The sequence below is a fragment of the Uloborus diversus genome, chromosome 4 (genome assembly GCF_026930045.1).
Source record: "Uloborus diversus isolate 005 chromosome 4, Udiv.v.3.1, whole genome shotgun sequence".
Lineage (NCBI taxonomy): Eukaryota > Metazoa > Arthropoda > Arachnida > Araneae > Uloboridae > Uloborus > Uloborus diversus.
The window spans coordinates 136,235,030-136,247,780 of record NC_072734.1 but is presented as its reverse complement, the minus strand read 5'-3'; the positions used below and the strand labels follow the sequence as shown (position 1 = coordinate 136,247,780).

The 12,751-nt window shown below is 31.7% G+C and overlaps 1 protein-coding gene across 1 annotated transcript in view; it reads left to right on the top strand.

Annotated features, from left to right (window-relative positions):
- The window catches only part of LOC129220007 (RING finger protein 10-like), a 54,094-nt gene extending 41,876 nt beyond the window's left edge, over window positions 1-12,218 (top strand). The window contains exons 15-17 of the mRNA XM_054854334.1: window positions 679-779; window positions 5,463-5,655; window positions 11,944-12,218. Coding sequence (XP_054710309.1) covers window positions 679-779; window positions 5,463-5,655; window positions 11,944-12,023 — 374 coding nt within the window. The 3' untranslated portion in view covers window positions 12,024-12,218. The remainder of the gene's footprint in view (window positions 1-678; window positions 780-5,462; window positions 5,656-11,943) is intronic.
- Window positions 12,219-12,751: the final 533 nt, after the last annotated feature.

The window sequence follows — 12,751 nt, the reverse complement described above, 5'->3', positions numbered from 1 at the left end:
TAGAAGGCAACTGGTTTTCCGAAAGTTGTTTGTGAATAAACAACGGTTTTAATCCCTTTTAATCTGAAGAAGCATGTATAACCAGCACGCATACCTTGTTAAACCATTAATTGATTTATGCTGAATAAACATCTGAGTGTATGTATTATGTATCCTTTCACCTTTATTGTTTTAGATAGCTAGGTTTATTGTTGTATACGTTTTCCAGGATTTTTTAAAGTATTGTAAAATTTTAAAGTAAAGTACATAAAGGATGTATTGTCAGAATTTTACACCTGTGTCAAAGAAGTTGTCTTTATCATAGTTGGCTAGTTTTTTGCCATGGGTGGAAAAATTATTAAGAAATCAGTTTTTTTTTCTGGCCGGCAAAAATTGGGGTTCTGCCAGTTTTTGCCGAAGAGGCAAAAATAGAATTTGCTTAAGTTACAGCTGCATTTTTTTAAAATTTTTCTTTCAGCCATTTTTTCCTTCTGCAAGTTAAGAAAAAACATTTGCAGAGTACAGAAAAAGCACAAAACACTGGTACAAACAATTTTTCATGTAACTTGATTGAAAATAGATAATCAAAATACAAATAATAATAAGAGTAGATCTTCAGCAATAAATAAATTTTTTCCATACTTGCTAATCCTTGCCTTTTCTTATTGTATTCAAATGTTATTTTTTCTAATTTTTCAGATGAGAATGTTATGAATACATATTTTGAAAACAATAACGATAATGCTTCCAGCCCAGTCAATTCTTTTTCTGAAACATCATCAATGGCTTCTTTTGCACAGGTATTTATCTAAAACTGATGTATGGGGAATTCTATCTTAATCTCTATCTTTATAAGATGTTCAAAATTCATATAAAACTGTAATCAGAAAAAAAAATGTTTCATTAATTTGAAAGTTTGTTCCTTCCCTTGCTTTTAAAAACTGTGTAGTAGGGTAGGCCAAAAAAGGAAATTTTCTGTAAGAAACTTCTTTTGTTCAGCAAAATGTGCAGACAGATTAATTGAAACAGATCAAGCTATGTTTCCCCAAAAACGTATCGAGGAGGGGAATTTCCTCGAGCAAAACTGGTCTGATCACTCATTTACGTGCGTAAGTTGTGTAGCTCTCAAGTAGTAAAAAGTGTGGATCTAAAAATCAGGTTTCGGTGTCCTTGGAAGGTTTGATGTCAAAAAATGGGCAAGGTTTTGGACACTACAGTAAAATCTGGTTTTCACCGTCAGTGGTGGATACAGGGAGGGAGGGAGGGGGTCATGACCACCCACCCCCCAAAACCGCGGGGAAAATTTTGAATGTTTGCTTGAATAGTCCTGTAACCTAGTACATCGTAAGTTGCATCAAATGGAGGCAGTAGTTTTCATGTTTTTTTCTTGTATGGAATGTGACCAAGATGCAAAATTCAAGTTTTCGACCTCCTTAACCTCCCGGAACACTTTCAGACCCCAAAGAGTTCCTACTTTTCCTACTTTTTAGAGCTCTCTCCTTATTTTCCTACTTTTTCCTTTTTTTTTCCTACTTTTTCTTTCTTTAGTATAGCACTTCTAATTGTGCTTTGATTCTTATTTTTACAATCCGCACCGATAATTGTCTGCATGTTTCAATTTTGAAAAGCAAAAGAAACAAGCAGATCCTGAGCATTTCATTGACTGACTGCAATAATTTCTGGAAGGAACGTCGCGGCGTCTGCGTGTTTAAAAGTTAAATTTTTGTAAGTGACTTTTTTGCCATTGCGGCGTTTATGATCGACTTTTCTTTTTATTGCCCCAGTTTCAGTCCTACTGTCTTAACGAAACAATGAAGAAATAGATACTGGCATATTCTGATGTAATTATAAATTCTTTACCGGTCAATTAGAAGCTTTAATTAAAGTAAAATTCCAACTGTTCAAAAAGTGCGGGAAAAGCTGAATTTCCTATTTGCCAATTTTTTGTATAGATGATTACAGTTGAAATGGACCTCTGTTTAAACAGAAAGGCAATCGGCAATGTAAAACCTTAAAAGGAACGTAAGGAAGCAATAAATGAAAAACTTGTACACTGTACATATTTTATTGATGTTAGTACAAAATGAAAGCGACAGGTAACAGAAATTCACAAAAACGGACCACTTCAAAAAGAATTGTGGAAACTAACTTTTTTCATACATAAATATCATAATTGTTCATTCTAAATCGTAAACATAATTATAAAATTTATAAAATTTCATTTTCTTTCCTTTCAAAGAGTGTGATTAAAAAAAAAAGGCAAAACGTTCCTGATTTTTGGTGAAAAATCGGAAATTAATTTAAATGCGAGATTCGGTTTTTATTTCTTCACATTTTTAAAAGTTGGGGGATAGAGCAACAAGCAGATATGTACTGTATTTTTTTTCTTTTTAATGGGTATTTTCTACTCTGATACATCATCAATATCAAGGAGTTGCTCATCATTTTTATGAGCTGCATTTATAGCAATGCGGCATTTCAGAACATTTTAAAAACTTACTCTTTTTGGGGTGCGGCAACTATACCGATGCGGTGTATCTACTGTAAGTTATTGTAGTCAAGGCGCCTGATCAAAGGAAGTGGGGGGGGGGGATGGGATATATGCAGGCATTTGATCCCAGGTGCTCCTCCCTCACTCTCGATTTCGTGAACAGTTTCCGAATGAATATTTTTGTTGTATGGTGAGGATTGAGAGAAACTACATGCCTTCCCTTTTATGCCCAGACAAACATTAGTAACTGATCTTTGTCTTTGATAAGAATGTCATGTTTACCATGCATGGAGTTTTCCTTTTTTTTTTCCGTGACAAAAATTTTGGATCAAGAAGGAAGTAAAAAATCATCAAACCAATAAAACAATATTCGTTTTTATTGCTTGATTAAAATTAAAACTGGCCTGTCATTTTGATTTTTCCCCGGGGGTGGCTAGCGAAGGGTGCATACTGAAAGAAATTGACCCAACTGACCCGTAATAAATGACGTGCCTGAAAAAAAAAATTCTGTTGAATGCTAAAAATACATATTTCGTTATTTATTTAGTTTAATTATTTTATTATAAATTTTATGTCCCATATTTAAGAACAAATTAATTTTAGTTCTGCATTTTCAGTCTTTTTCCTTTCGTTTCAAATTCAAACATAAGCCCCTGTTTATGCAAGAATGCATGTCAGCTGCTGATTATTTTTTAACTAAAACTAATTTAATATTTTTATCATAGTTTATGATAATAGGAGCTGAAAGTGTTAGTATTTTCAAATGATAAATGGATGCTCTCGAAGGAATGTTTTTGTTTTTGACAAAACAAATCTGAAACAAAAATGGTTTTATTGCACCAAAATATGAGTTTTATTATTATTTATTTATTTATTTATTGAGATTACTATAGTGCATTTTATTCTTTCACACTTAAACTTTTTATTACTATATTGTTAAAAGGTGTTTCTTTGTTTGGATTTTATTTTCATATTTTTGTAATTAATATCTTTGTTTCTACCAGTTTATTTTTCATACTTATGATTGTCAGCTTGTTTCTTTCGTTTTGTTTTTGCGACTCGGTCTTTCATTAAGTCCCTTTAATACTTCAAAAGAACTGTTAGTTTATTTTTGGGACAGTTTTAAATGAAAAATACTGTTAGTTTATTTTACATTAGAAATAAATTTTCGCTAAGTTTGTATTTTCTTGACGTGTGTAGGTCTATCTCTTCCTATTTTTTCCTACTTTTTTAAGTGATTTTTTTCCTACTTTTCCTACTTTTTTAATTTTTGATTCCTTATTTCCTATTTTTAATCCCCCAAAAACCACTTCGGGGTCTGACTTTTAAAAATCTCCAAAACTGCTGAATTTTCATACTTTTTTTTGGATTTTCCCCATTTTAACCATGAAGAAGCACGTTTTTGACTGTCATTATTATTTATGCATTGAAACTAGATTAAATTTGCTACAATTTGACACCGGAATGGGCTTGTTAGCACTAATAGTTTTCGAGATACGACTTTTCAAAGTTTTGCAAGTTCTCCAAATTTGGAAATTTTCAATCAATTTCCTTTTTTTATCATACATGCAGCTGATACAAAGAAGCTGTTTGACTGATTCTTTTAAGTACTCTCCATTTCGTAAAGTTAATGTTATGATGTCCTTAAACAGTAGACTTGTAGGAGAGAAAGGAGTCAACTGTTACATGGCCATCAGGGATATTGGGAAGAAAGCAATGTTGAAGATTGTAGGAGATAATTTCTGCACGAGACATTAAATTGGAGCGTAAATCAAAAGTTGTGTCTCTTTCTTCTACTCTTCGTACTATTACTGTTGGTAGTAGGAAAGTGACTATCGACTCACTTGCGCAGTTTCACAGGATATGCGTTTTGAAGCAGTCTGACGAAGAATTGAAGAAGTTCTTCACATACGAGCTGTCACCATTCCCGATGTCTCTATTCACTCAAGAAGAAATGAGGAAGGGCAATAAGTCCTTTTTTTGCAGCTTTCCAATCAGTCAATACTAATGAGCCGCATGGGAAAACTAAATTTGATTGTAGATGGTCGTCATCTCCTTCAATGCGTGTATTATATTAAAAATATGAACTAAAAAAAGAAATAGCGCAAGTTTAAAAATATAATTGCATATATTTAATCACCAATTTATTGTTCTTTAAACTGTGATTTAAAAAATAAATTTAGTTAAAATATCATGTAAAACTTATTTGCAGAAACCATTACAAAATTAAGCTTTTTTATTTTTTGCTCCTAAATATTGCACATTTAATAACATTCTTTTGAGTTATAAATGGAACTGAAATTAGTTGTCTTGGTAGTGTTGTGAATTTCCTTTCATAACTCTAATAACTGTTACATAAGGAAGTTTTTATGAAGTAGAGTTATTGGCAATATTTTTTGAAAGTAAAGTATTTTTTAAATGAATATTTTGGAGAAAAATATGAAATTCTCATTAATTAAATCTAATTAATATTTATATTTGTGTGTTATGAATATTGCAGTAAATTTGAATTGGTGAGATGACACTCCTTTAGCATACTTTCCAAAAGTTTTAGGCAATTTTGGACGGTAAAATCCACCTGTCCTAAACCAGTTTCTGACAGTCCAAAACTCAACCCTGAAAATGGGTTTTGCACTTGATAAGTTGAAATGAGTGCATTTAGCTACTTTTAACTAATCATCAGTGATAAGTGAAAGAACGTGGAAGATCTGCTCTTCGGATAAGGCCCCGCAAATAATCGGGAGTTAAGTATAATTCCATTTTTGTAATCATAATTCCGTTTTTGTAATCAATCCAAGTCTGATATTAGCTATTGAAATCCAAACTGACGAAATGAATTTGGCAAAGGCAACAACATATCCCTTCCCACAGTAAATGTTTTTAAAGAAATGTATGAAAGCAAAATATTTCACTAAATTGCTGTATTAAAAAAACATCTTAGTTTTTATGCCCTTACTAAATTTTAATAATTCATTCCCATATTTTTTTACAGATGTTAAAAGATGGCCCCAAAACATTTTCTAAAATATTTGAGAAAAATAAAGAAAGTCCTCCACCTACCATCCCACCACAGCAAAACAATGATTCAGATGCGGATGAGTATGTTCCAGCACCTGAATATCATCAGTCTTTTAGTGATGCTATCCAAGCGGCTCTGGATTCAGTTTCGATTCAAGATTCTTCTGGTATGTTTTATTTTTCACTAACCATGTAGTCTCCCTCCCCCTCCCTTTTAATTTAAAAATAATAAGGCAAGCAACAATTGTTAAATAGGATGAGCCCAAAAACCTTATTTATTCTAACATTGTATCTCAATTTTATACTGTAATTTTTTGTTACATTACATAAAGCAGTGTCTGAAATTAGTTTTAGATACACTGTCATGGGCAAGTGAAAGGCAGTAGATGCAAATTTTTCACATATTTGCATTTTTGTCATCTACTGCACTTTAGTTTTGTGCAAGCTTAGGTATTTGATTTCTGCTGAAAAAAAAAGCACAAAAATACTTCTAATTCCAACATTAATGCAGGTACATTTACCTGCCTATGGCAGTATAGTTCTTAAAGTTGCATAGTACGTTTGAATGCAAAATTTTAAAGTTTAACCCTGTAATTATTTATTCAATGGGTTTGTCTCTTTTAAACATAATTCCTGCATGTCCCCAAAGTTAGAAAGATATCAAGATCTAATGAGCCGAATTTCAACTATTCTTGAATAGGTGACAAATCGTGAGGAATTGTTTGCAAATAATCTGTTTTTATCGTGAATCACATTGAACGATTGCAGGCAAGTGTTTCAGATTCCTTCGAAGCCGAAAACCTTCGAAAGATATGTTTATATCTTTGCAAGTATAAGTGTTACTGTCGGTCCAGCTTAATTGAATATCGTCAGTTCCAAGAAATATCATTCGATACATCGGGGAAATTTTCTTTAAGTTTCTAAATTGACAACATTTGTCTTAAAATGTAATTATTATAAATCAATAGCCATATAAAGGAAATAACTAATGGCATTTGTAAAAAGTTTTTGAAATAAACTAAGTAAAAAAAATAATAGTTTTATAATTGGTACATATATTATAGTACGTGTGAAAATAATAAAAAAGTTACTTTCAACTTGAGTTATGAAATGTTTGTTTTGGCATCTTATTTCAGTACAATATTTTTTTGAAAAAAATCTGTAGTATTGGGTTGCTTGCTACAAGATCTTCTGGGAATACTTTTATAAGTCCTTTTCTTTCCTTCTCGTCTGTGTGTTTTACATTTGATATTTGGATGCCTCACTTGCCAAATTGACTAACTCTATAGAACAAAGAGTAGAGAATAGTTATGACGAAGATGGTGTTATATATCCATACGAGAAAATTTGCCCTGGTGGTACATTTTATGCCATCACGTGGTCAGAAATGTACTGAACCAAAACTTTAATGTAAATTCACATGCTAAGCATTGATAAAGCACTATTAAAGCAGAAATGAGGATTTTTTTAAAAAGTGGAGTTAATTGTATTGGCATTTGAGACATCCATTTATCAATTTATTATTATCTGGAATGTGTATATTTCTTTGAATTATTTAATTCAATCATTGACTGTTCTTCTCGGGCGCTGAAGGCGAAAAATGTTGTTTTATATTTTTACATGAACAGTTGTTCTTACTTCACTTATTTCTAATTTATTCAAAAGAATTCCACAAAAATATTTGCTTCGATTTTTCGGGGAAATTATTTGATTAAGTGGGGATTTTAACATTGCATCTACGGTTAAATATTGGGTTTCGAGAGGTTTTATTCATATAAGAGGGGAGGGATACTTGTTTATCTGTTACCTGATTAAGCAGAGCTGACAGAACTTTCACAAAAGTATAAAACTTAAGTTGACATAGTTAGTAAACTTGTTTTTGATATTTATGGCTTACTCCGAGCTATTTACAGTGAATGATGATCGAAAACCTTTTTGTTTTCTCAATTTGTTGCTGGTCCCCTAAATGAATGGGTGATTTAATCTTTATTGGAAAATGACAGCTAGAGCATAGTTTAGTGTTACAAAAGTTATGGAACATTTGGTCTCTTACTTCTTGTAAAATCCATAAAAATGAATTTTTGAAATTGTCACAATACTTTTGGTGATATAGCATGTTGCATATATACAATAATTTGTCCCCAGAAAAAAAGAGAAAGTCGATTTTTCACACACCCTCTTATATTTTTCCTTTTAGGTCGACTCAATTGTAAAAAAAAAATTCTTCTAATTTGAACTATGGCAACCCATGGCAACTTGAACCAGAAATTGTAAACCTAGTTGTGTACAAGGCCAAATAAAAATAATAAAATTCTTTGGAAGTTTCGAAATTTCATGTTGATAAAACGTTGCCCCAATTAAATAAATTATCAAGTTCAAAAATTATTTGCCAAAACATTTTCTACTTAACATTTCCAAATGTATAATAAAAAGATAATGCATTTAAAATGAAAAATTTAACTTAAAAGTGAAAAAATCCATTTTTTGAGTACCATTTGGGAAACTTAACTATTGCAAGAGAGCAAAAATTTCTATTTAGTGCAAATTATCAACTTTACTATTTATATTTTTCATTTTGATAACTTCTCAAAATTTACCTTACATTTTATAAAAAATATATAGAAAAAAAATCAATTTTTTGAAGATAACTAAATTTTAGGCCTTCTGCTAGACACTTAATTACCTTTTGAATAAATATTTTTGTGATACATGAGGGGCTATAGGGGCAAAGTTTTATCAACATAAAATTTTGAACTTCCAAAAAAAAATTTTTTTTTTTAAATTCAGTTTTGCATAGTGCTGGTTTACTTTCAGGCTCAAGTAGGCACGGTTTGCCATTGTTCAAATTGTATGAAACTTTTTTTACTATTGTTTTGACCCAAAAGGAAGAATATAAAGTCTGCAACTTGAAAAGTCGACTTTTATTTTTTAGGACACCCTTATTTATAAGAATATAATAGAGATAAACTATGGTGCCGTGCAAAATTGTAGTTCTTTAAAGATTAAGAGCCATTATTTTGAAATTCAGACAAAAAACGGAAATTTTGGCAGTGACCATTTTTGATTTTCCTAATTTTTTTATATGTCAAAGTAGGTCATGAGAAATGAACATTCTGAAATTTTTAGCCTTCCAAATAGTTTTTTTCGTTCGTTAAAAATTCCCAAAGTTTGAGGTTTTTCAGTGCATTTTTAGAAAAATTCTAAAAGTCGCATTTCAGTGCGTTATAGCTCTTTACAGAAACACCACCTCACGGTTATATTTATATTTATTGGTTGCACTGCATCTAGTGATGATGACTTCATAGTTACTTTGTTTAGGGGTTGTTCCTTTCTTCAGATAAGGGGTCGCAAAGTATGGAGTTTATCCGTTTTCGCGCAAGTTTAACATGCGTTATTACCCCCAAAAAGCCACTCCCCGAAAAGAATGTAACATATACTGAAAGTTTATACCATGAAGAGAGCAAATAGCACAAAATTTGTTTAAGGTTTAATTTTTTTAAGGAGAAAAATACCCTGATATGTTTTAAATTTTCAAAAATTGTGCTTTTTTGTTCGCAATTAACTCAAAACAGCATCACTAGGAAAAAAAACCTTTTATATATTATGGTACCTGGCTATGTGTAAAACATTATGAAAAACAAAGCAGCATGGGGTCTCTTCTTGTTTTCCAGAAAATGTTTTTTTGTAGCTCATTTTATGCGTTTTCTCGTACGTAAAACATGTGTCCAGTATGCAGATTAGATCTGCTAAAACTTAACGGATGTAGTAAGAATGTATATATGTGTGTATAGAGAGAGAGAGAGGAAAAGACTAGCAATATACTTTATTTTTCTGATTTTTACAAATTCATGGTATTTTAATTGCAGGTAAATCAGAAAACGATAAATCGATATATATATATATATATATATATATGTGTGTGTGTGTGTGTGTGTGTGTGTATTGATTTACCGCATCAATCCCAAAATAATCCTTTCGTATTTATGTCCATAGCAGTGGAAGAAATTTCATTAACAATATTTGCTTCACTTTCCTCTAAATGTCTATTTTTTATGTCATCTTTAAATACCTCTGAAAGGCTGTCGATTCTTCATAACTCAGTATTATTCGCTTTTTTTTTTTTTTTTTTTTTTGCTTTGTATATCGGCTAAAAGCAGCTTGAATTTGACTTTTTGTCAGATATTCGTTCGGTTGGAATAATTTTATGTCTTCAATCATCTCTGTTCTCATTGCATGTTCTACTTGGTCGGGCGTCTGTTTTCCGGTTTTCTCACCATAAAGGAACTTTTCATAAAGAAACTCTTTTTGTTTCAATGAAAATCGTGTACTTTTACAAGTTGGGCGAGCCCACCCCTCACATGAGATTTCCAAAATGTTTTCTTCTTTGTTTTCTCCTTGATGACTGGTAGATGCCTGACCAAGACCATAAGAAACAGAACTTTTATGTCCTTGCAGCATGTTGACGTGGTTTTTCTTTACTCCATCAGACGATGTTGCTACTTTTACATAACTGTGTTTTCCAGAGTAAATGTGTTGTTCGTAGTCATCTTTTCTGAGAAATGTGCTCATCCAATCTGGTTCTGAGCAGAAATAGGAAGCAGCATACTCCCTGTCCAATGTTCATCGTTTTTGTGCTTTGACAATGCTTTGTAGACGTTGATATTCCGCAGGAGAGAATTCCGAAATAACTGAGTGACCAGATTTAAATAAAGCATCTTCTGTAAATGAAATTTCCTTTCCTTTACCGACGTCGAAATACTGCCATACTTTTAATCCCGAGTTGTTTATTTCCACCGAATGATATAAATTTATATTTTTGATTTTCTGAAATTTACATATTGTTTTTGCGTTATTAAAAAATACCATCAATTTGTAAAAATCAGAAAAATAAAGTATTGCTAGTCTCTTTCTCTCTCGCTCTATACACACACATATATATTCTTACTACATCCTTTAAGTTTTAGCAGATCTAATCTGCATACTGGACACACGTTTTACGTACGAGAAAACGCATAAAATGAGCTACAAAAAAATAATTTTCTGAAAAACAAGAAGAGATCCCATGCTGCTTTCTTTTTCATGATGTTTTACACATAGCCAGGTACCATAATATATAAAAGGTTTTTTTCCCTAGTGATGCTGTTTTGAGTTAATTGCAATCAAAAAAGCACAATTTTTGAAAAATATCAGGGTATTTTTCTCCTAAAAAAAAAATTAACCTCAAACAAATTTTGTGCCATTTACTCTCTTCATAGTATTAACTTTCAGTATATGTTACTTTTTTTTTTCGGGGGGTGGTTTTTTGGGGGAAATAACGCAGGCTAAACTTGCGCGAAAATGGATAAAATCCATACTTTGCGACCCCTTATCTGAAGAAAACAGCAACCCCCAACCAAAATAACTATGAAGTCATCATGAATAGATACAGTACAACCAATAAATATAAACATAACCGTGAGGTGGTGTTTCTGTACAGAGCTATAGCGCACTGAAATGCGACTTTTAGAATTTTTCTAAAAATGCACTGCAAAACCTCAAACTTTGGGAATTTTTAACGAACGAAAAAAATTTTTTGGAAGGCTAAAAATTTCAGAATGTTCACTTCTCATGACCAACTTTGACAAATAAAAAAATTAGAAAGATTAAAAATGGTCACTGCCACACCTTGTCTGAACTTCAAAATAATGGCTCTTAACGTAAATGGATCAAGTTTAGGAGCCCCTTATGTATATGATGTGACAGGATTTTTTAAAAAAAAATAGAGGAAAGAAAAATGCCCAGTAGTTGGTCCCCCCCCCCCCCTTTTCTTTCTTTTCACAAAAGAAAAAAGTTCACAAAAATTTCTTTTTTTCACAAAATGTGGACTTAAAATTCAAAACTAGGATCGACCCTTGACCCATCAATTGAAGGATCTTTTCAGTACCATATCAGATCAGAAAGTGAACTACACAGGTGATGTTATAGGCAGTCAAGATTTCACATGCTGTCCTCAATGTACACATTGTAACATACTGACGACTAATTAATTCCCTTTTACTATTGTACCTCTTCCAAATCCTTTTTTTTTTTTTTTTGGAGTGCATTGTGCTAACTTGATCATTAGTCAGGACTGGAACGTTTTGATCAGTTGTCATGGAGTTTCACAAAAAACAAAGTAAATGAGAAAAGTATCTGGAATAATATTTGACTGTCCTTGAAACATGGTAGAGTTTTTCTTTTTTTTTAATCCTACTTTAGTTTAAGGTTAAGTTTAGGATATCTGATGTGCTAAAGTACTGTTACATTTTTGTTTTGTGGTGTTTTAAAATGTCCCCATTAGTATCACTTCTATTGTGCAAATAGTAACCAAAATTTGCTTTGTATTCTACCATACCAATTGCTGAATGCTTGCTTTAAGAAATACTATTGTCGCCAATTTGTAGCAATTAAAACTCTGATTTTTCCCCCCTTCACAGATAAGAACCAAAAGCAATCAAAGAAGAAAAAAGGGAAAAAGCAACTTTTATTTACTACATCAATGTGTCGTAACAAATGATGGGAAGATAACTTTGTTCACTGGACATCTGCAAATATTTAAAAAAGTTTTTATTTACAATAATATATGTTGGTGTAGATTGCGGATAACCAAAGTGAAATCAGTAAGCAGCAATGTTATTCTGTGATGTTATAATTTTGTTACTTGTGATGTATATTTGTTATTGGCTGAATTAAAGTTACATTGACTTTCGAATTGGAAAATGATCTCTTTTCATTTATTCCAACAGTTGTTCCTTAATGATCGAGTTGTGTATTTCATTGGTTCTTTGAGTTGAACCACCACAAATATTTCTTCAAGACTTAGTCTGTCCAGACCTTTCGGCATGAGGCCGTTTTGTGAAAAATATATATATATATATATATATATATATATATATTATTGAATTTACATTAATTCTAGGATATTAAAGTAATTTTCAGCCCCTAATGGATTAAGCAATGAAAATCATGCATTATATCTTATGGGTGTAATTCCCAAAAGAAGAAGTTTAAACATATTTTGAAAAGTCAGCTACACAGTGGCATATTATCCCCTGACCATTTCTTAATGTGTCCCATTTTCATGCATTATCTCGGTGTGTACCTAACTTGGAATCCATAACCAGTTTAAAAAAATTAGTGAAATATCCTAGTTTGTTAAGCAAATGAGCTCTAAAAAGGAGGGACAACTCATCTCTCAGCAGCTAGTAATTGTTTGCAATCAGTAATTACAGTTCAAATGGATTG